Genomic DNA, 22,943 nt, shown 5'->3' on the forward strand with positions numbered 1-22,943 from the left:
AAGTAGATAAATAGGGGAGGTAAACGGTGTTTCTGTGCGCTGCTCTGGTTCGCCAGAAAGCGGCTTAGTCATGCTGGCCGCATGACCTGGAAGCTTCGGCCAGTAAAGCGAGATGAGCATCGCAACCCCAGAGTCATCCACGACTGGACCTAACATTCAGGGGTCCCTTTACCTTTACCTTTAAGGAGTCTCAAAGCGGCTAACAATCTCCTGAGAGACTTCAGAGAAGTGTGACTAGCCCAAGGTCACCCAGCACCTGAATGTGGAGGAGCGGTGAAGCGAACCCAGTTCACCAGATCACAAGTCCACGGCTCTTAACCACTACGCCACACTGGCTCTCAGTATGTATGTGTGCATAGCGCTTCAGACAAAGGATTGTTTTGAGTTGGCTATTCCAGATGGATTCCAAGACTAATCACTTGGTCTTTACAGAATCACAGAATTGCTTCGTTGGATGGCAACGTCAACTAAATCTCAACTAAAGCATGCATGGCAGATGGCCATCCAACCTCTGCTTAGAAACCTCCAAGGAAGGAAAGTCAACAGTAACCTTCCCAGGGAGTCCGCTCCACTGTCAAACAGCTCCTACCCTCAGAAAGTTCTTCCTGATGTGAAGTTGGAATCTCCTTTCTTGTAACTTGAATCCATTGGTTCAAGTTCTACCCTTCACAAGATCAGATACTAAAAAGACCACCTGGCCAAATTAAGACTTGTGTTTCCCTTCCGTTCCATCTCAGGGTAAATGGCTCTTAAAGAGTATTATCATCTTCTTGGGTTTACAGAAGCAGTTTGTTTTCACAATCCATTAAGGAAATGGTGGAAAAATAAAGAAGACACTTTCAACTCCCACCACTGGAACTGCCTCCCTAAAACAAACAAGGTTATCAGCTCAGGTATCTCAGAACATGGAAGGAAACCTTTTGTGTTGTAGTTTAAACAGACACAACTCATGGCTTAGCAGAACCACAAAACTTGTCTTCCATGAACACGGTTTTAACAATGAGTCCGTAAGTGATTGTGGAGGTTTGCAGTGGCTTTCCTCTTCCTTGCTTATCTTCACTGGTGAGCCACACTGAGCTGTCAAGGTTTGGCTTTGAGTGCTGTCTGGACTGGGATTTGTGGTTAAGCTCTCTCCTCACTAACCATGAGCTACAACCAAGAGCAAACAGAGGCTACAGCTCTATTCCGAACTTAAAAATGGAAAGCGTAATGCTGGTGGTCAACAAAAGAGGTTTAAAGACTGTCTCAAGACAATTTTTTAAAAATGTAGTATAAACACCGACAACTAGGAACCACTGGCCTGCGAGCGCTCCAGCTGGAGAACAGCCTTTACCAAAGGTGTCATGGGCTTTGAAGACACTCAAGACGCAAGGGAGAAACATGCTAAGAGGAAGGCACACTTGGCAAACCCACACCATGATCAACTCCCACCCGGAAACCAATGTCTCCACTGTGGAAGGACGTGTGGTTCCAGAATTGGCCTCCACAGTCACTTACAGACTCATTGTTAAAACCATCTTCATGGAAGACAATCTTACTCAGCTACGAGGGATCACCGAAGAAGAAGACAACTCATGGCTAGTGAAAAGAGAGCTTAACCAGGAGTCCCGTTTAGAAAGCCCAACCTTGGCTTAGCTCAGCAAGGTGCAGCAAGCTGCTCTCCTGGAACCCACACATTTGCAGAGTCTCACTAAGCCACGGTTTGTAGGAAGATCAACGTGTTCTGGGACTTAAATTATGAGGAGTTGAAAAAAATGTTTGAAATAACTTTTTTTTTTAAAGACCAGAGGCATTTCTGTTAAGCATTGTTGGCAGGGAAATCCCAAAGGCCTTTAGGGAGGTATTCTTATATGCAACGGCCGCAGCTCGACTTTGGTGGCAAAGGGGTGGAAGGAACAAGAAGCCCCGACAATAACGGACTGGCATTATAAGCTACAAGAATTTGCTGAAATGGAGCAGTTAACAAATACCCTGAGGGGCAATTCCGAACAAAAAATTATGGAAAAGTGGGATAGATATAAAACGTATGTTCAAAAATACAGTAAAGGTTCGCTATCTATGCTAGCATTTGATTGACGTTGGAGTGAGACTGAGTTGAGAAATAAGACTAAGAGCGCATATTGATATAGGAATGTATTAGATAATATGTAAAGAAATATACAATAAGAGTACATTCATTTGTAAAAAAGGAATATACAATGGGAAAGACAGGAAGTATATGATTGGGGGGGTTGTTTTTGTTTTTTCTCTTTGTTCTTTCTTTTTTTGTTTCATTTTCTTTCCAGGTATATAAAATTTGTATATAATTTTTGTATACATGTTGGAAATTATATTATAGTAAGTCCTGTAATGTAATATGACAACGTTTACCGATGTAATATAAGAATGTTAACAAATAAATAAAATGCAAATTCCAAAAAAAAAAAAAGCAAGAAAAGCCACAGTTTGACTTAATGTGCTGTGCAAACCAGCTGGCCACATTGCAAACTGAGATGTAGTGTCAATCTACAAATACAACAATGGGGCTGTTTTTCCTGTATTATACCATACCAGACTACAGGTGAGGAAACTGCGTGACTGAACGATTCCCATGGGAAAAAACCTCCCAGTATAAAAGCAACTCCCTCCTCCCTGGAGTATCAGTTTTCTGCCATGCATGGTTATTTAAATGGAGGAGCATTCAAACATGCAGTTTCTTCAGCGACAGTTGATGTGACACAGTAAAGAGGAAACCAGTGTGGTGCCATAGATAAAGTGCTGGACTTGGAGTCATGGCTCCCACAAGACGACATCAGAGAGCAGTTCAGTGCTGTGAGGATAAAGAAAAAAGGAGGCTCCTTTGTGAAAGGGTGGGATAAAAACTGAACAAATAATACAACCCAGGGAAACTTGCAACCCACAGTTTTGATGCTTGTGAACGTTGGCAGTCGGTCTTCTCTCTCGGCTCACGGCCCTTTCTGTTCTTCCCTCAATGAATGGGGATATCATTTGTAACCACCACTTCCATCTTTCCCACAACTTTTCTTTTATTTGAAATATATATATATATCATTTGGATACTTTTAAATCATGATTCTGCCAACAACCAAATCAAGATTGCATGCTAAAAACAATCCAATGTACCTTGTGAACTTTAGAAAGCTTTTCTTCCAGGAGGAAGATTTCAGTTTGTATTCTTCTAAGGGGTCAACAAGAACTGTGGGTGTTACTAGTAACCGCAAACACTCTGCCAAGAAAATGTCACTGCACCGCTTGACATAAACGCACATGATCCCTCCGTTGAATAGGCTGCAAGCAAGATCACAAAATGTTCAAAATTCTCACTTCAGTGCACATTTAGCATGGGGAATTGTTTTAAGCCCGTGACTTTCTGTAATGCAAAAGTCACGGCATGAATACAAGAAAGCAACACACACACACAAATCACTGAGCTCGCTGAAGACAAAGACTTGGTTTGGACTTAGTACCCAATCATGGCTTGGCTTTATACGAATGACTTCTGCCTGCTTTTTACCCTCTCTACCCTTCGCTCAACTCCCTCATGGCTTCCCACACTTTCCTTTTCATAGCAAAAGACCTTTTCCACTGTGAGAAACCACAGTTTGGTCTTGCCCCTTAAACAAGAATTACACACCAGGATCAATCAGTGCTTTGCCATTCTGCTTTGGAGGGCATAACCAAACTATGGTTTGCTGTGAAAGAAAGGTCGCTGGGAGAGGGACCAAACCAGCCCAAGGATCACTTACATAACACCAAGCCATGCTGCGATCCAGGCCAGTTTCCTAAAAACTGTTCCTCTAGGAAGTATTAAGAAACAGAAACCTACATGCTCTGGATAAAACATAGTGACCGCCTTGAAACTCTTTCCCTGTATTTCTGTTTTATTTTGCTTTCGGAAATGTTTTTTGTGGGTCTTTGGACTGAAATAAAGAATGGTGTGCATAAACCAGGCCAGTTTCTTAAAAAACAGGATGACGTGTGTGTTTGTATATGCTGCACCAAACTGTAATGATCGGTACTTTCTCTCCCTTCTGAGAGTTCACCAGATACACCCCAAATATCTTGTAGTATAGATTTGCAAGCAAAATGACAGGATATTTCCCCCTTTTAAAGAATGTAGTATTACAAGACACCAAATTATGCACAGGACCAAATTCTGCAGTTATTTAATGTGCTTACATAGAATTGTGACATACATGCCTAAGATACACGCTGTACTCAATTCTCTGCAGTTAAGCTGCTTTGCTTCTGCTTATAATGAAGTAATGCTCTGCACAGTACCAATATACTAGGCGGTTCTAAAAATCACACATTGCCACTACGGGGGCACACCACCAAACCCAATTCTTGGACACTGAAAAATAGGACCAGATTCAGATATGGCTTCACCAACCCCCAACCCCCCACCCTTTCCCCAGCGATAGCACTTTGTGTCTTGTCCTCAGCCTCAGGATTGCAGGAAATAGAAAGAAAGAGCGAAGGAAGTGTTTTGCTTCTGCAGCAGCTCTGAAACAAAATAATTCCCTCTAGGCAGGGAATGGATGGGGTGGAACAAGGTTTTGGGAAGAGAAGCACAGGGAGAGTGTTCAGCACCAACGCTCAGCCATGCCATGCTATAAGCTTCATCCTACTCCTCACTCCATAAAACACGGGCAAGACTCACATTCTGACACATGTTGTTTAGTCGTGTCCAACTATTCGTGACCCCATGGACCAGAGCACACCAGGCACTCCTGTCTTCCACTGCCTCCCACAGTTTGGTCAAACTCATGCTGGTAGCTTCGAGAACACTGTCCAACCATCTCATCCTCTGTCGTCCCCTTCTCCTTGTGCCCTCAATCTTTCCTAACATCAGGGTCTATTCCAGGAAGTCTTCACTTCTCATGAGGTGGCCAAAGAACTGGAGTCTCAGCTTCAGGATCTGTCCTTCCAGTGAGCACTCAGGGCTGATTTCCTTAAGAAAGGAGAGGTTTGATCTTCTTGCAGTCCATGGGACTCTCAAGAGTCTCCTCCAGCACCATAATTCAAAAGCATCAATTCTTCGGGGATCAGCCTTCTTTATGGTCCAGCTCTCACTTCCATACATCACTACTGGGAAAACCATAGCTTTAACTAGACGGACCTTTGTTGGCAAGGTGATGTCTCTACTTTTTAAGATGCTGTCTAGGTTTGTCATTGCTTTTCTCCCAAGAAGCAGGCGTCTTTCAATTTTGTGGCTGCTGTCACCTCGTAGCTGCGCACCTCGTCTAGAATCGTCTTTTCATTCCTGCTTTGAGAGAACTGGACTTGAGAAAAGGTCTCAAGTGCTGGATTTATGTATAACCTAAGCAAGCTATAGCTCAGAGCCCCACTCTCTTGGTTTGATCTTCTTGCAGTCCATGGGACTCTCAAGAGTCTCCTCCAGCACCATAATTCAAAAGCATCAATTCTTCGGGGATCAGCCTTCTTTATGGTCCAGCTCTCACTTCCATACATCACTACTGGGGAAACCATAGCTTTTACTATACGGCCCTTTGTTGGAAAGGTGATGTCTCTGCTTTTTATTCTGACACATAGATGACATTAAACATTGGAATTGCATTTTCTGCATTACTGTTATCAAGGAAGAGAGGCCAGATGTCTCTGATTTTGGATGGGGTTACTCTTCCCCTAAAGAATCAGGTTTGCAGTTTGGATGCTATGACGCCTTCTTTTTGGAATGGCTTCACAAGAAAGGCCCACTTGGTGCCTTTCTGAGCTATTCCTTTGAGTTCAAGCGAAGCCATTCTTATTCCCCCAGGGCTTCTTATTTATTTTAATGCATAGCTTAAATCATGGGTATGCAAACTAAGGCCCAGGGGCCGGATGCGGCCCAATCACCTTCTCAATCCAGCCCATGGACGGTTTTTACATGAGTAGAATGTGTGCTTTTATTTTAAATGCATCTCTGGGTTATTTGTGGGGCATAGGAATTCGTTCATATATTTTTTTTCCCCAAAATATAGTCCGCCGTCCGCCCCTGCCAAGGTCTGAGGGACAGTGGACCGGCCCCCTGCTGATGCTGACCCCTGGCTTAAATCAGTTTAATACTGCACTGGGATTTTAGGTGGTTGTTACAGGCAGGTAAGAAAAGAAAATCATTAAATGCAATGGGTCAAATCCAACGAAATCAGTGATAGCCAACGTGGTGCCCTTCCAGATGGTGTGGGACTGCAACACCAATTAGCCCAAGCCAGCAATAGCCAACGGTCAAGGATAATGGTAATTGTAACCCAACAACATCCTTAAAATTGCCTCTTTTTTATATATATATAAAAGACTTCAATGTACATGTTCAGAAGATAGGCAGTGCTCAGAATTTCATTCTCACTGACAGTGATTTTAGAACTGATAAATGTTTTTCTTTAAAAAAGGAACACAACAAATGTTCACACATTTGTCAAATAATGTGATATTAAGATCTCTTCTACTGGACAATGCCATCTGCAAAGGAACCACCATATGGCATTTTTCAGCTATGATTAACTGTATTAAAACAGCTAAAAATAATATCTTCCGACAGTGAAACTGAAAAACATATATATATATATATATATATATATCTCCAATTGCAAGCTAAGGAATATATTCTAATATGCAGAAGTGCTTCAACTAACAATATAAACAACCACAGCCAAGAAAAACAGTGAGTGCATGTTTTGGTCACTATTTTTAGCTGCAAGACTAGCCCAATCCATTTAATTAAATTCTAAATCAAGAAAGGGGGTTACTTTCTAGATTGTGAAAGTGAGTCTTAATGTTTTTAATTCAAATATAAGACACTATCTTGGGTGAAAGAGCTCTTCTCCGGTGATCCTTCTCTCCAGTGGTTTCTTGTAACTGTAGGCCAACCGCCAGTGAAAATGTAAACTCACAACCGTCCAACGCTTGGGATGCTCTCCCCAGGGAGGTCTGCCTTGGCACCCTCATTCTACACCTTTGGGTCCCCCAGGCAAAAATGTCCCTCTTTAACAAGGCCTTTGGCCGATTCACATCCAATGCCCTTTTAAAATGGGTTGGGGAGGAGGGGTTATCGGGTGGCCCTTGTTTTTGTTTTTATTATATATTTTGTGTTTTGAATGTTGTGATTATGTTGTGGACCGCCCTGAGACCTGCAGGTATAGGACGGGATGCAAATTTAATCAAGGATGATAATAAACTAAATGAGTGTTTTCCAACCAAATATAAATACTTTTGGATTATGTACCACGAGTAAATATGGGACGTGGGTGGCGCTGTGGGTTAAACCACAGAGCCTAGGACTTGCCAACCAGAAGGTTGGTGGTTCGAATCCCCGTGACGGGGTGAGCTCCCGTTGCTCTGTCCCTGCTCCTGCCAACCTAGCAGTTCGAAAGCACTTTCCAAGTGCAAGTAGATAAATAGGTACCACTCCGGCGGGAAGGTAAATGGCGTTTCCGTGCGCTGCTCTGGTTCGCCAGAAGCGGCTTAGTCATGCTGGCCACATGACCCGGAAGCTGTACGCCGGCTCCCTCGGCCAATAAAGCGAGATGAGTGCCGCAACCCCAGGGACAGCCACGACTGGACCTAATGGTCCGGGGTCCCTTTACCTTTACATTTTACTACGAGTAAATAAAGTATTCGCGAGTACCGGTAACTCATTCCAGCTTTACTCTTCAACAAAGTTATATCGATGAAATGAAGTGTTGGTACTATTCTGGTTTCATCCTCATCAGGTAAAGGATGTAATATGGACTTCACACAGAGCCACTGTTATCAGGAATCTTGTTGCACCTCCACAATGCAAGCTTTACAGATGTACAAAATTCTACACTCATTTCCAGCACATTTTGAACTGTCAGAACAAAGTATTTGTATAACCTGTTTCATCCCATCTTTTCTGCTTCTTCTACCTACGTCATGACCCCTGAGTCCAGCACTGAGTTGGAATCTGACTCCATACCAGATGAGGAGGTGGACCAGATTCATAGAATCATAGAATCATAGAGTTGGAAGAGACCACAAGGGCCATCGAGTCCAACCCCCTGCCAAGCAGGAAACACCATCAGAGCACTCCTGACATATGGTTGTCAAGCCTCTGCTTAAAGACCTCCAAAGAAAGAGACTCCACCACACTCCTTGGCAGCAAATTCCACTGTCAAACAGCTCTTACTGTCAGGAAGTTCTTCCTAATGTTTAGGTGGAATCTTCTTTCTTGTAGTTTGGAACCATTGCTCCGTGTCCGCTTCTCTGGGATCAATCATACAGAAACTAGAGGGCACCCCACCAAAATTCCACCTTGCCCAATTCTTGCAGGATAAGGATACTCATACGACCCTGAAAGTGGCAAGGTTCCTGGTCGCTGTCCTTACCCAAAAGCGACGCCAAGGAGCACTACAAGCTAACTAAGGCGTAGTATGCCATTCTATTCTATAGTATTTTATTGTTATAGTGGTGCTTTAGTGGCTGTTTTTCCCACGTGCACAAGTTGTTATTTATGTGTCGTTTTTACCTGTATGGGCCTATGGCCGTAAATAAAATTACTTACTTACTTACTTACTTACAGGCCTTTGACCATTTTGGTTGCCCTCCTCTGGACACGTTCCAGTTTGTCAGTGTCCCTCTTTAACTGTGGTGCCCAGAACTGGACACAGTACTCCAGGTGAGGTCTGACCAGAGCAGAATACAGTGGCACTATTACTTCCCTTGATCTAGATGCTATACTGTGATTCAGGGCTGTGAGGCTGCTGCTGCAGATTGAAAAACCAGTGGGCTTCAAGCTGACAGAAAGCCCACAGAAGAACCTCGCATAGAACCAGGGCCTTCAGAGCTGAACTCTCACAGGTGTCTTGCCTAAGCTGAAGGAACCCAATGCCTCCCACAGCACCACACCAGTGCGTCTGGAGGACATGGACCAAAGGATGAGCGCCTGCCTTCAGTGGAAGAGGGCTTCACAAGGCTCAATTTGCTTCTGACCTCTGTCGGAGGAAATTGCTCACTTCCAGCTATCTGTGGTTCTGCAACTCCTGGTTGGCCTTTCCCTGTGGGACTCAGGACATCTTGCTCTGATCCGCTGAGTCCAATGCACAGGAAATGTTTTTGCCACATTTCCTGTAGTAGCTTGCCCTCATTAAAATCATAATTAGACAAAAGTTGAGAAGGGAAAGGAGAGAAGAAGGGAGGCAGCCTGGCTGGCTGGCTGGCTGGCTGGCAGGCAGGCTTTCAGAGACATGTGTTTCTTTTGGCCAGCAATGGGATGCTGTAGGCCTTGCAACTGTTTCATAAAACCTTGACTGGAACTGCTCTGGCAAAGTGGCACATCTGAAACACTAACTGCATTCCCTTAGCATCACAGCGTCACTCTCTGTTGGCACGAGAGTTGCTTGCTTCTATTTTATTGCATCATGCGGTTGACTGGCAATGAAGGGTTGGAACCAATGCTAGCCCTACTCAGAGCAGACACTCTCAAAATTAATAGGCCCAAGTTACTCATGCTTAATTTCAATAGGACTGCCACAGCCCAAACATTTCTATTTCAGACTGGCTGAATGGAGTCATTTTATCAAGTACAAACAAGATTCCTCACTAGAGAAGCAGATGCACTTTGAAGAAGAAGAGTTTGGATTTGATATCCCGCTTTATCACTACCCGAAGGAGTCTCAAAGCACCTACCATTCTCCTTTCCCTTCCTCCCCCACAACAAACACTCTGTGAGGTGAGTGGGGCTGAGAGACTTCAGAGAAGTGTGACTGGCCCAAGGTCACCCAGCAGCTGCATGTGGAGGAGCGGGGAAGCGAACCCGGTTCACCAGATTACGAGTCCATCGCTCTTAACCACTACACCACACTGGCTCTCTTTGTGCATGCTCATGCCATTTACTTCCGAGACTCATAATTCTGAACCATATCTTGGGAACCATTGGCTTCAATGGCTGGAACGGATGGAATCTGGAGTCTGTCAATCTGTGGAGCTTCTGAATGGCCACTGTATGAGATGGGCCTTTGCCCTGATGCAGGAGGCCTCTTCTGAAGCTCCCCACCCCTGATGTACTCCAACCTGTCCCTTTCTCAGCGTTCCTCTCTTTGAGCCTTCTCCTCCCACATCCCCTTTCTGTTGGCCCACCTTGGTCTGCCTCTCCCCCTGCCTTTGCCCACCCTGTTCTCCCCATCTCTATTCCTCCATAGCCACATTCTCTTGCTTCCTGGCCAGGGCTGAACTGTGACCAGCTCAGAAGCCCTCTGCCAGGAGGCCACATCCAGGAGAAAGGGCTGAAGCACACCTGCGCCAGCAGTGCCTCAATGGGCAGAGAGGTAATGTGGGGTGAGGTGGGGAGTAGGGAGAGACAAGGTTTCAGGCCTTGGGAAGTGTATGAAGGGGGCTTAGGAGGAAATATGGGTAGTTGATACTTGGGACATACTGTATTTTTCGCCCCATAGGACGCACCGGCCCATAGGACGCACCTAGTTTTTTGGGGGGGAAATAAAGGGGAAAAATTATTTTTGCCCCCCAGGTGCTCTGCGCTAATCCCGAAGCTTGGGGCGTGCGGAGCTCAGCGCGCCCCAAGCTTCTGGCTGCCGGCTAGGTCTTCGCTAGCCATGGGAGAGCTGGGTCTCCCACGGCTAGCGGATAGCTTCCTGAAGCCTGGAGAGCGAGAGGGGTCAGTGCGCACCGACCCCCCTCGCTCTCCAGGCTTCAGCAAAAGCCTGCATTCGCCCCATAGGACGCGCACACATTTCCCCTTCATTTTTGGAGGAGAAAAAGTGCGTCCTATAGGGCGAAAAATACAGTATTTATTTTGGGCTAACCATTAAGGATCCAAGCAAAATAAGAGTCAAGCTGTTGAATACAGTACAGTGGTACCTCGGGTTAAGTACTTAATTCGTTCCGGAGGTCCGTTCTTAACCTGAAACTGTTCTTAACCTGAAGCACCACTTTAGCTAATGGGGCCTCCTGCTGCCACTGCACCACCGGAGAACGATTTCTGTTCTCATCCTGAAGCAAAGTTCTTAACATGAAACACTATTTCTGGGTTAGCGGAGTCTGTAACCTGAAGCGTATGTAACCTGAAGCGTATGTAACCCGAGGTACCACTGTATGTGGAATGTGCCAGAGAAACATTTCATGTACAGAGGTAGAGCTGGGTTATCATCAGTGTACAGGTGGAAAACCATGTGATTTGATGAGGTTGAGAGAGAAGTTTCCCCCTATGGAAAAACTAGACAAATGCATTTAGTTCAGAAGACTGAGAATAGCAGAGGCTTAGTGTGCCATGAAGGGATGTTAGTGTGATCATGTGCATCAAAGGCAGCAGAGAGGTCAAGGAGGGTGAGGACCGCATGGTCCCCTTTGGATTTTGCTTTCAAGTCACATATTTTTACTCCTTGCTCATCCTTTTGCAGTACAAAAGCAGGCTCAATGAGTTTGAAGGACACTCTTGGACTTGACCATAAAAAGATACAAGCAGAGACTTTAATGCATACGCTTGTATTGCACAGAGATATTTTAAACCAGGTTATTTTTACAGAGCTCTTAATAGAACATGAATCTTTAAAATAGAATTAAAAATCCTGTTTAAATCAAGTACATTGATAGGAGCATTTTGATATGGATATGATTTCTATAAAATCCAATTATTTTATTTTTAATAGAACACTGATTCCTGTGCACTTTGCTTTTACTGTTAATTTGAAATTGTGAGGTCCAGGATCTGTAAAGATGAATTCTGCGTGTGGACGGAAATAGGTGTGTCACAAAGCCATTAGTGTCAAAAGAAACAGTAATACAGTATTTCTATCAAGGTATCCCTGTTGCCATACGTCAACAAAAGTTTCAGAAATCTCTCTTCTGTACCACTATAGAAAGGACAGATTAACAGAAAATGAATATCGCAATCCAGCTGATATTGGCCACAAACACAGAATCTGCCTTCATGAGTGACCTTGTTATGAGTGACCATCCAGGACTTCAGTTGGCATCACTTGAAATCCCAGCTCCCTAAAAGCATGTTTTTAGGGAAAGAGGCACAGGTTTCATTAAATAACTGGCCCTAAAATGTTTTGTTTGCAAAAGAGAATACCCCACAGGAAATCTGGAGTTGCTAATTAGTTGTAATTCCCTTCTGGAACCTATCCAGAACAGTCAGTCCCACAATTGTCGTCACTTGCCCATGCCCAATGCGACATTCAGCTCTGGAAAATAATAATTGTCTAAAATATCCTGAAGAGCTGTTTCCCAAAATTGATTCTTAACCAATTCCCATATAGCACAATGCAGGAAAATGGTCAGTTGATAAAATGGTCAGTTGCACTTCGTTAGATGTACCTTAACTGTGAACATTCTACTGCTGCCTTAATTGATAGCCATATAGATGCTGTGTGTGTCAGGGTTGCAGAAATTCCCAATGAAAGCGAATAACATTTTTTGGGGGAAAGGTATTCTGCTTAGTTTTGGGACGCAGGTGGCGCTGTGGGTTAAAGCCTCAGCGCCTAGGGCTTGCCGATCGAAAGGTCGGCGGTTCGAATCCCTGCGGCGGGGTGCGCTCCCACTGCTCGGTCCCAGCGCCTGCCAACCTAGCAGTTCGAAAGCACCTCCGGGTGCAAGTAGATAAATAGGGACCGCTTACCAGCGGGAAGGTAAACGGCGTTTCCGTGTGCGGCTCTGGCTCTGGCCAGAGCAGCGATGTCACGCTGGCCACGTGACCCGGAAGTGTCTCCGGACAGCGCTGGCCCCTGGCCTCTTAAGTGAGATGGGCGCACAACCCCAGAGTCTGTCAAGACTGGCCCGTACGGGCAGGGGTACCTTTACCTTTACCTTATTCTGCTTAGTTTGGACAACTTCAATGGAATAGAAGTCAGGTTCCCAAATTTCAACACCACAGAGCATTCCAGCGATCACTTTGCTACTGAAAATCTTTAGGACAGGTTCAATCAGCTGTCCTCCCTTATTATAAGCAAACTTCGTCAATAGCCCTACAGCAATGACTTTACGATCTGAAAATAGAGATGCATGTACTTTTGTAACCCCGGAAAATCTTTAATAACAATAACAATTTTAAATAGCCACGTTAGAAACACACATATATATAATCTAATCACCAAATGGCACCTTAAACCTAGGTGACAGTTGCCACAGTGGACAGGAGCGCCATTTCTGTGGGGCCGACGCCACCCCCCATTTTCAGTGAGGGGGCTAGGCCCATCAATATTCCACAGCCCACATGGCAGGAGGAGGCTGGACGGGGCCTGTCGCAACTGCAACGGGCACCATCAGGCTTCGTTGGTCAGCAGTGGGAGGACCCGATGGAACCCATAGCTGCAACAAGAGCCAGACACAACTGCGGTAGGCCACCTCCCACCTTGTGACATCATACGTTCTGGGCACCCACAATGTTGGGTGTAACCAGACATGCCTGACAGTGGAACGTCTAGACACCATTTCCCCCCGATATTATTTATCATCATCATCATGACTACAGTCATACCTTGAGTTGCGTTTGCTTCATGTTGCGTTTTTTTCTGGTCACGAACGCGGCGAACCTGGAAGTGTTTACTTCTGGGTTCGCCACATTGCAAATGCGTAGGAGCAATCTATGCACTTCGTGCATGAGCGCTCTATCCTGTCACACGCAGGCGCAGCGCTCTACTTACGGACTTTTCGGGGTGCAAACGGCACCCTGGAACAGATCGCATCCATAAGTAGAGGTGCCGCTGTATAGCACTTTATATTTTAAAGAAAAAAATCTCAAAACAGTTTACAACACATTAAAATATCAAATAAAACAAATTCAAGCTTCAATAAAAGTGTTCTCTAAGTGACATTTTGCCTAATAATAATAATAATAATAATAATAATAATAAATATATAATAATAATAATAATAATAATAATAATAATAATAATAATAGCCCAGTTGCCAACCGGACATCCAGGGAACTCAACATGATCACAATTGGACCTGTGCCAGTTGCAAAACACTCCTGGCCCCTGGCTAATTTCTAACACTGCCATAGATTTCTGGGCTTTCGATTCACGGCCGCACTAAACTATTTCCATGAAAGGGATTCACTGAAAAGAACACCCAAATATCTAAATGGAAGGTTTCTCTGGCTGGTTGTCCAAAGGCGCTTTTCACCATGGGCGACCAAAACAGAAAGTATGGCGATACATTGCAGGCTAACATTATGTCCACATAAACCTCCATGGACTATGGTCTACTTCATCAGATGCACAAAGTGTAATATTCAGCTGCATCTATGCACAGGTTTGGGGGTGGGGTGCAACTGTAAAAAGTGAGGTAAGAATGAAATTAAATGCAGAAAAGTAGAAATGGTGAAAATTACGTTACCAACAATGGCCATTCACAGGAGAACAAATCATAGTTGCTCTTTTATCACACAGACATCCTAGCCCTGGTGAGCCACTTAACAGATGCACTGTGATATTTGTCTCTATTAAGCTTAGAAGTGATGAATTCACAGTTCAGCAGTTCTCTCTTTAAAGTTCCTCTGTTCTAGTAAGGTCAGCCTTACCAGAATGTCCTGGAAGGTTGAAAGGCTTGTCCACTGGTTTTGAAATGGTCATATCAGGTGTCAGATTTATATCCATTGATACATTTACATACAAACTGGTCTATCTGTACAATTATTGATTGATTGATTGATTGATTGAGTGATTGAATTTATATACCGCCCTATACCCAGAGGTGCTGGGGAGGTTCAATGTAAAACACAAAGCGACATTAGTAGCTCATGTTATGGCCAAGCACTTCATGCATTTTCACTTGTGATGCACAAAAAGGTTTTTGAATTTGCCACACCTATCATTTAACTGTAATGCTATCACACACAATGCTGGTTCTCCATACTGCAGCAACATTCGTAGATGCAGTTACAGGTAGGTAGCCATGTTGGTCTGCCGCAGTCGAAACAAAATAAAAAAAATCCTTCCAGTAGCAGCTTAGAGACCAACTAAGTTTGTTATTGGTATGAGCGTTCGTGTGAAGGTATCTGAAGAAGTGTGCATGCACACAAAAGCTCATGCCAATAACAAACTTAGTTGGTCTCCAAGGTGCTACTGGAGGGATTCGGGTGGCGCTGTGGGTTAAACCACAGAGCCTAGGGCTTGCCGATCAGAAGGTTGGCGGTTCAAATCCCTGTGACGGGGTGAGCTCCCGTTGCTTGGTCCCTGCTCCTGCCAACCTAGCAGTTCAAAAGCACATCAAAGCGCAAGTAGATAAATAGGTACCGCTCCGACGGGAAGGTAAACGGCGTTTCCGTGCGCTGCTCTGGTTCGTCAGAAGCGGCTTAGTCATGCTAGCCACATGACCCGGAAGCTGTACGCCGGCTCCCTCGGCCAGTAAAGCGAGATGAGCGCCGCAACCCCAGAGTCGGCCACGACTGGACCTAATGGTCAGGGATCCCTTTACATTTACCTTTAAGGTGCTACTGGAAGGAATTTTTTACTCGTAGATGCGTACAGCTAAGCATAGGCACCAGGTCCCAGTGCCCCTGGGTGCCGTGGCTCCCCAACATTTTGAATAAGGCACCCACAAAGTGTGTCACTGCATCATCACACACACCCCCCGGTGTGTGTGTGCTATGTCACCATGCCCCGGTATGTGCGCGAGTGCGTGCACATGCGGGGGGGGGGTGCTGATTGCTTGTCCCAACCAGCCTTCAGTATATTAACGAATTCAGTGCACTGCCCAAACGCCTCATGATGATGTGCAGGCTGCATATTGAGGGAATAACTCGAACCCCTGGCAACTTTGGCGGGGGGTCATGCATCTCTGTGTCCATTAACATTCCACACTGGACTCCCCATCCCTGAACAATGTCACTGTGAATGTTGCTCAGTGACAAGAACTTGGTGGCAGAGGGCAGGACGTCACGCGGGACGTGGAAGCAACATCAAGCGATGTCTCCACAAGAAAGTTCAGCGAGGTCTTAAGAGTTCACATTGGGCAGACCACCATGTTGCAATTTGACCTGCTACTAGAAGTAAGATAAAGATAAAGGGACCCGTGACCATTAGGTCCAGTCGTGACCGACTCTGGGTTTGCGGCGCTCATCTCGCTTTATTGGCCGAGGGAGCTTTCGGGTCAATGTGGGTCATGACTAAGCCGCTTCTGGCGAACCAGAGCAGCACATGGAAACGCCGTTTACCTTCCCGCCGGAGTGGTACCTATTTATCTACTTATATTTTGACGTGCTTTCAAACTGCTATGTTGGCAGGAGCAGGGACCAAGCAACGGGAGCTCACCCCGTCTCGGGGATTCAAACCGCTGACCTTCTGATCGGCAAGTCCTAGGCTCTGTGGTTTAACCCACAGCGGCACCCGCTAAGTACCCCCCCCCTTAAAGTTGAATTCACACGCTACAAGTCCTGCACTAACCTGAAAGGAACCCCCCCCCCCCATGTCTGGCCACTTGCCAAGGAACATTTGTGTCCCTTCCCGTCCCCTTATATCAAGCTACTTCATTCTCCAGAGTTTTAATGTGCTTTAAGAGATGCTTTGACCTGGGGGAGAAAGCAAACTCCTGTCCCTGAACTTCGAGGGCTGATTCTTTTCTTTTTTTTGGGGGGGGGGGGACACACACGACAAAACAAGATAGGTGCTAAGTGTTCCTGGAGGGATTTTTTTAATCTGAATTATCTTATTTCTGTAGTGCAGGCATGTCCAACAGGTAGATCGTGATCTACCGGTAGATCACTGGTAGATCATTGGCTCCCCCACAAAGAAGCTGAACAACTGTGGCTCCCCTAAAAAAAGCTCAACATTTTACCCCCTCCCTGAAAAAACTCAACAAGTTTCACCCGAACGCCCCCAAAAAGGGGGTAGATCCCTGCCAGTTTTTAACTCTCTGACATCCAGGCGCCTAGGAGAAGCGGGCTAGTGGCGCGGGGTTCCCCGGGCGACACTTGCGAGGCTCTCCGCTCTTTTCCGGCTCCGCAGGGGAGAGGAGGCGGCGGCGGCGGGCGGGGATGGCGGAGGCTCCGGCGGGGGGAGACCGTTCCTGGGCAGCTCGCCCCGTCCAAGGCGCAACCAGGAAACCCAAGCCGGGAGCGGCTCCCTGCGCTCGGCGATGCCGCTTCTCCTCCCGAGCAGCAGCAGCAGCGGCGGCCAAGATCGTCGCTCCGCCGCGGCGGGGGGAGAGACAGATGTGGCCGCAGCTGGAAGGAGGGGGAAGGGATGCGATGGTCCAAGCCCCACCCCCACCCCGGCCAGGAAGGAAGGCAGGCAGGCAGGCGGCGGGGGGGGGGGAGAGAAGGGCTGATCTGAATGGAGACGGCGAAGGGGGACCCCCGATGGCAGCAGCAGCAGCGCTTCCTTTCCCGGCCTCGTCCGGGATCTGGACCCCCGGGCGCAGCTGGCCCCCGACGCCCACCCTACTTTCCCTCCCCGCCCCCCCCCCCCCGCGCGCGGTCGCCCACCTTGCTCCGGATCTGGCCCGACGTGGAGACCTTTCGGATGAGCTTCTGGGGCGCCTCGTGCTCGCCTTCGCTGTCCGACGACTCGTCGGCCGGCCCCGACGCCGCCTCCGCCTCGCCGCCTCCTCCTCCTCCGGGGTCCCCCGGCGGCGGCGCCTCCACCCCGGCCATGTTCCTGCCCGTCGAGCGAGGAGCCCACGGAAGGCAGGCAGGCAAGGCAAGCGCGCCAGCCCGGCTCAGCCCCGGAGAGGAGCCGCCGCCTCCGCCGCCGCCTCCGCCTCCGCCTCCCGCCCGCCGCTCGCTCTTCCCGGGGCGGAGATAGGGGAGGTGGCGGCGATCAAAGCCAGCAGGCTCCGCCGCCGCCGCCCCAGTCCCGCCCCGCCCGCCGCCATCTTCCGAGGCCGCCGCGCACGCTCCGCGGCTCCCACCGCCCGGCTCCTCGGAGGGGCGGACGGGCCGGGACGGAGCCCACGAGGCCGGGATGGGGGGGGGTGGCGGGTGGGCGCAGCCTGAGCTGCTCTCTCTCCGCCTCGACGGGGCGGGGAGCGCGGAGGGGGGAGACTCGGAGCGGGGAAAGGCCCGTGCGCTCCGGGGAGGCGGAAGTTGCCGGGAAGAGGGAATCCCGAGGGAATCCCCCTCCGAGCGCGCGGGGCTGAAGTCGTCTCAGGTCCGGGGGGGGGGGCACATTGACAACTGGGCGCCCTTTGGCCCTTCGACGGGCACCGGCGGGCGGGGTGGGCCAGTCCAAGGTAACTCGGGACGCCCCAAGCGCCGGGGGTGCCGGACGGGCGTCCGGGTTGACAGGCAGCGCGGGGCCGTCGGTGGCCCTCAAGAGGCTCGGCCCTTTTGCGACGGCCCTCTTCCCTCGTGGGAAGAAGCTCCCGCGCTTGGAGCCACGTTCTCAGGGGGGTAGAAGCCCCCACGGGTTCCATCCCGATGTGCGGGGTGACCCCCCGCCGTCCCAGGGGCCGGTATTCACGAGGAACGGAGCGGGGACGGCGTTCTCACGTGACGCGCGTCCCCAGAGCGGAGTCTCGGTGCTGCTCTGAGCCGAAGCGCAGCGCGCGGTCCGCGGATCCTGAGCTGCGCGTTGCCTCTCTCGGAAGTCAAAAAAGAGGAGCTGCAACTTCGGGGCACTTGAGATGGGATGGGAATTCGGTCGCTAATTGCTTTAACATCTTAATTAGATTTTGCAAATTTATAATTACTTTCTCAATGATCTGAAATCTGATGGAAGTTAAAAGGGGTGAAGGAGGTAGCATAAGTGCTGCAATTATCACTATCATTATTACCATTTATAATATATAATGGACTATGATCTATCAGAGAGGGGACGCAGGTGGCGCTGTGGGTTAAAGCCTCAGCGCCTAGGGCTTGCCGATCGAAAGGTCGGCGGTTCGAATCCCTGCGGCGGGGTGCGCTCCCGCTGCTCGGTCCCAGCGCCTGCCAACCTAGCAGTTCGAAAGCACCTCCGGGTGCAAGTAGATAAATAGGGCCCGCTTACCAGCGGGAAGGTAAACGGCGTTTCCGTGTGCGGCTCTGGCTCTGGCCAGAGCAGCGATGTCACGCTGGCCACGTGACCCGGAAGTGTCTCCGGACAGCGCTGGCCCCTGGCCTCTTAAGTGAGATGGGCGCACAACCCCAGAGTCTGTCAAGACTGGCCCGTACGGGCAGGGGTACCTTTACCTTTACCTTTATGATCTATCAGAAGTACTTTTGTAGAAACAGCTAAGGTGCCTGTGCTACGCAACTAGCTTTTAGCAGAACTTCCAACACTTTCCTGATTTGCTTTTGAGCGGCAGATAATTATGCCACATTTGAACAGGAGCAATCCATGCAACATCTGTGCTGGTTATTCAGGAGGACATGCCTTTGCAGCTTTAGTAGTAGCAACAATTTTAAAAGGTGTTCAAAGCAGAGTTTTTCTTGCTGGGCAGACAAGAGGACCTGCGACCCTCATTTCCCACCACCCCAGACCATAGATGATGGGAACTGGCGTTTAACAACCCAAAAAGTACTCATTAATTCTTCCTCGTTGTCCTGGAGAAAAGTGACAATTGGGGTGCCACAGGGTTCTGTCCTGGGCCTGTTGTTCAACGTCTTTATAAAGGATTTGGATGATCGCTTCTCGGCCTTTTGGCTAAGATCAAGTGTAGTATCTGTTCTTATCAGTTTAATATCTGATATGTCCTCTATTTGAGGACTATATATTAAATGGATTTTTGGAATTGGGAGATGGAATAGGGGCTTGCTCCATCCACTCCATGCATCGACCTGGTATTAATTAATTAATAAAGAAAGAAAGGAAGGATTTGGATGAAGGACTTGAGGGGCTGCTCATCCAATTTGCAGGCGACACCAAACTCGGAGGGGCAGCTAATGCCGCTGAAGACAGAATCGGGATTCAAGAAGACCTTAACAGTTTGGAGAACTGGGCACAAGCTGACAAAATGAATTTCAGTAGGGGCAAATGTCAGGTTCTGCACTAAGGCAGGAAGAACCACATGCACAAATATAGGATGGGGGACACCTGCCTTACTAGCAGTACACGTGAAAAGGATCTTGGGGCCTTGGTGGACCACAAGCTTAAAATGGGTCAACAGTGTGATGCGGCAGCAAAAAAAAAAAAGGCTGGTGTTCTAGGCTGCATCAACAGAGGTATAGTGTCCAGGTCAAATGAAGTAATAGCCCCACTTTATTTTGCCTTGATCAAACCCCACCTGGAGTCCTGTGTCCAGTTCTGGGCACCACAATTTAAGAAGAATGTTGACCAGAAGGAAATTGTGCAGAGGAGGACAGCTAAGGTGATCATGGGTCTAGAAGCCAAGCCTTATGAGGAACCGTTGAAGAAGCTGGGTATCTTTAGCCAGGAAAAGAGAGTAAGATATGATAGCCATCTTCAAATATCTCAAGGGCTGTCACATGGAAGAGGGAACAAGCTTGTTTTCTCCTGTTCCAGAGGGCAGAACTTGAGCCAATGTATTCAAGTTACATGAAAGGAGATTCCAACTAAATATCAGGAAGAACTTTCTGAGAGTAAGAGGTGTTCAGCAGTGGAACGGTCTCCTTCGGAAGGTGGTGGACTCCTTCCTTGGAGGTTTTTAAGCAGAGGTTGTGTGGCCATCTGTCAGGGATGCTTTAGGTGAGATTCCTGCATGGCAGGAGGTAGGACATTTTTGTGTCATAGGACATTTTTGTGTCATCAGATTTTTGTATCGGGTGATGCAAAAGATCTATTATGGATGCAGTACATGTTGCTACTAACAACACAGGGAGATACGGCCAAGAAGTCTAAGATGCTCTTCAGCTTGGGTCCCCTGGATGTTGCTAGCCCACAACCCCTGTCATTTCAGACCATTGGCTAAGCTGGCTGAAGATGATGGGGGTTGTAGTCCAACAATATCTGGGGACCCAATGCAGAAGAAAACTGATCTAAAGCCAAGTTCACATGCATGGATGAGTGTGTTCCTGTTTGGTACTCCACTGTCCCGGAAAGCCGTCTGTGGACAAATGCCGACCTGAAAAGCAGGATGGGCATCGCACCCCATAGTTGCCTTTGACTGGACTTAACTGCCCAGGGCTCCTTTACCTTTTACTTTTCTGCTCCAATGTCATACTTACAGTAGGGAAATGTCCATTGTGATAGGAGGTATGATCTGAGAAACCCACAGGAACGCCACACCCTGGGTTGTGCATGCATGCATTGCACAAGTACTGGTAGCAAATTAACAATGCCTTTCCATGTTATGTCTAAAACAGACATCGCATATTAGGCAGAGGTTTGGCTACCGTTACAGGTCTAGTCAGTCCCTGGATGGATGAAAATCCACCCTGAAGCCTGTGTCCCTGAGCTCCCTGGAGGAAAAGGGGGGCTGTAAGTAAACAGTTATCTGGGACGCAGGTGGCGCTGTGGGTTAAAGCCTCAGCGCCTAGGGCTTGCCGATCGAAAGGTCGGCGGTTCGAATCCCTGCGGCGGGGTGCGCTCCCGCTGCTCGGTCCCAGGGCCTGCCAACCTAGCAGTTCGAAAGCACCTCCGGGTGCAAGTAGATAAATAGGGACCGGAAACTGCGTTTCCGTGTGCGGCTCTGGCTCGCCAGAGCAGCGATGTCACGCTGACCACGTGACCCGGAAGTGTCTCCGGACAGCGCTGGCCCCTGGCCTCTTAAGTGAGATGGGCGCACAACCCCAGAGTCTGTCAAGACTGGCCCGTACGGGCAGGGGTACCTTTACCCTTTACCTTTTTAAGTAAACAGTTACCTGAAATGTGAACATTTAGTGGTATTACAGGCACTGGGAATCTGCTATAACAAAGTATGTTTCTGCTCTAATTTAACATAGCATTAAAAAGCATTTGGTGTCTGTTTTTGCTGCTAACTGCTTGAAGAGCATCACACAACTATTTTCTTTGGTCAGTCTGGGGATTTTGGAAACTTCCATAACTTTTGATTACCACATGGAGCCCCCAGGGAATCCTAGCACAGCCCTGCCGTTCACAAGACTGGCTCATAGATCGCATCTTTCGCAGCTCCTCTGTAGCATCTTTCATTTGCAGTTTATATTTAGATTTAAATTGAGAGTAAATCCAACCACCTTCAAATCAACTGGGTGGGGTAGGAAAAGAACTGCAAAGCATCAATAAAATGAGTGTTACTGAACAAATATTACTGCTTTTGCAAAATGTAGGAAGACTGAAATCAGGAATTTATGATAAACTTCGGGTGAAACTTTAGTGCAGGGGTAGGCAACCTAAGGCCTGGGGGCCAGATATGGCCCAATCACCTTCTAAATCCGGCCTGCCGACAGTCTGGGAATCAGCGTGTTTTTACATGAGTGGAATGTATGCTTTTGTTTAAAATGCATCTCTGGGTTATTTGTGGGGCATAGGAATTCATTCATTTCCCCCCAAAAAATATAGTCCAGCCCACCGCATGGTCTGAGGGATGGTGGACATCTGAAAAAGTTTGTTGACCCCTGCTTTAGTTCTAATCTTCCCTTATTGACTCTCCACATTCAGGACCAATGCTCAGTGGACATCCTTATTCACAGTCTAGGCTTACGTCCTGAAACTGAGAGCTGAAAAGGAGCAGATGGAAGGAAGGGCAGTTCCCCTCCACTCTTCCTGTTCCTGCCCAGCTCCCAGCAGCAGGTCCTACAGACAAGGGAGCTCGCCTCATAGTTCCATCACCGCAGCAGGAGAGATGCCGGCTGTGGGTCTCTTGATGCAGTCTTGCCCTCTGCTTGTGTCTTCACTAACATTTGTAAATGCCCACACAGCTCTCTCTCCCAGCCATCATCCTGGGAACCAAATCTGCAAGCCATCCCACGGGCAACCTCTCCCAGCTCCCAAAGCCCTGTTACCTCTTCAGATTCCAACACCTCCTCTTCCAGTCTTCTCTCTCTTCTCCCTTTGACCACTCATCATTGTCCCACCACTACGCCCCGGGCTCTGAGCCTTCTTACCTTGGCAGTTCCCTTGATGGTTCCCACGAAAAAAGCAAATGTCATGGATTGATTTAGACGCAGAGGAATGGTGATAACT

The 22,943-nt window shown here is 47.8% G+C and overlaps 1 protein-coding gene across 1 annotated transcript in view; it reads right to left on the reverse strand.

Moving 5' to 3' along the window:
• Nucleotides 1–17,695, reverse strand: part of DGKH (diacylglycerol kinase eta) — a 106,667-nt gene extending 88,972 nt beyond the window's left edge. Inside the window, exon 1 of the mRNA XM_079983474.1 lies at nucleotides 17,408–17,695. Coding sequence (XP_079839600.1) covers nucleotides 17,408–17,575 — 168 coding nt within the window. The 5' untranslated portion in view covers nucleotides 17,576–17,695. The remainder of the gene's footprint in view (nucleotides 1–17,407) is intronic.
• Between the last annotated feature and the right edge of the window lie 5,248 nt (nucleotides 17,696–22,943).

Source organism: Podarcis cretensis, assembly GCF_951804945.1.
Source record: "Podarcis cretensis genome assembly, chromosome: 7".
Classification (NCBI taxonomy): Eukaryota; Metazoa; Chordata; class Lepidosauria; order Squamata; family Lacertidae; genus Podarcis; species Podarcis cretensis.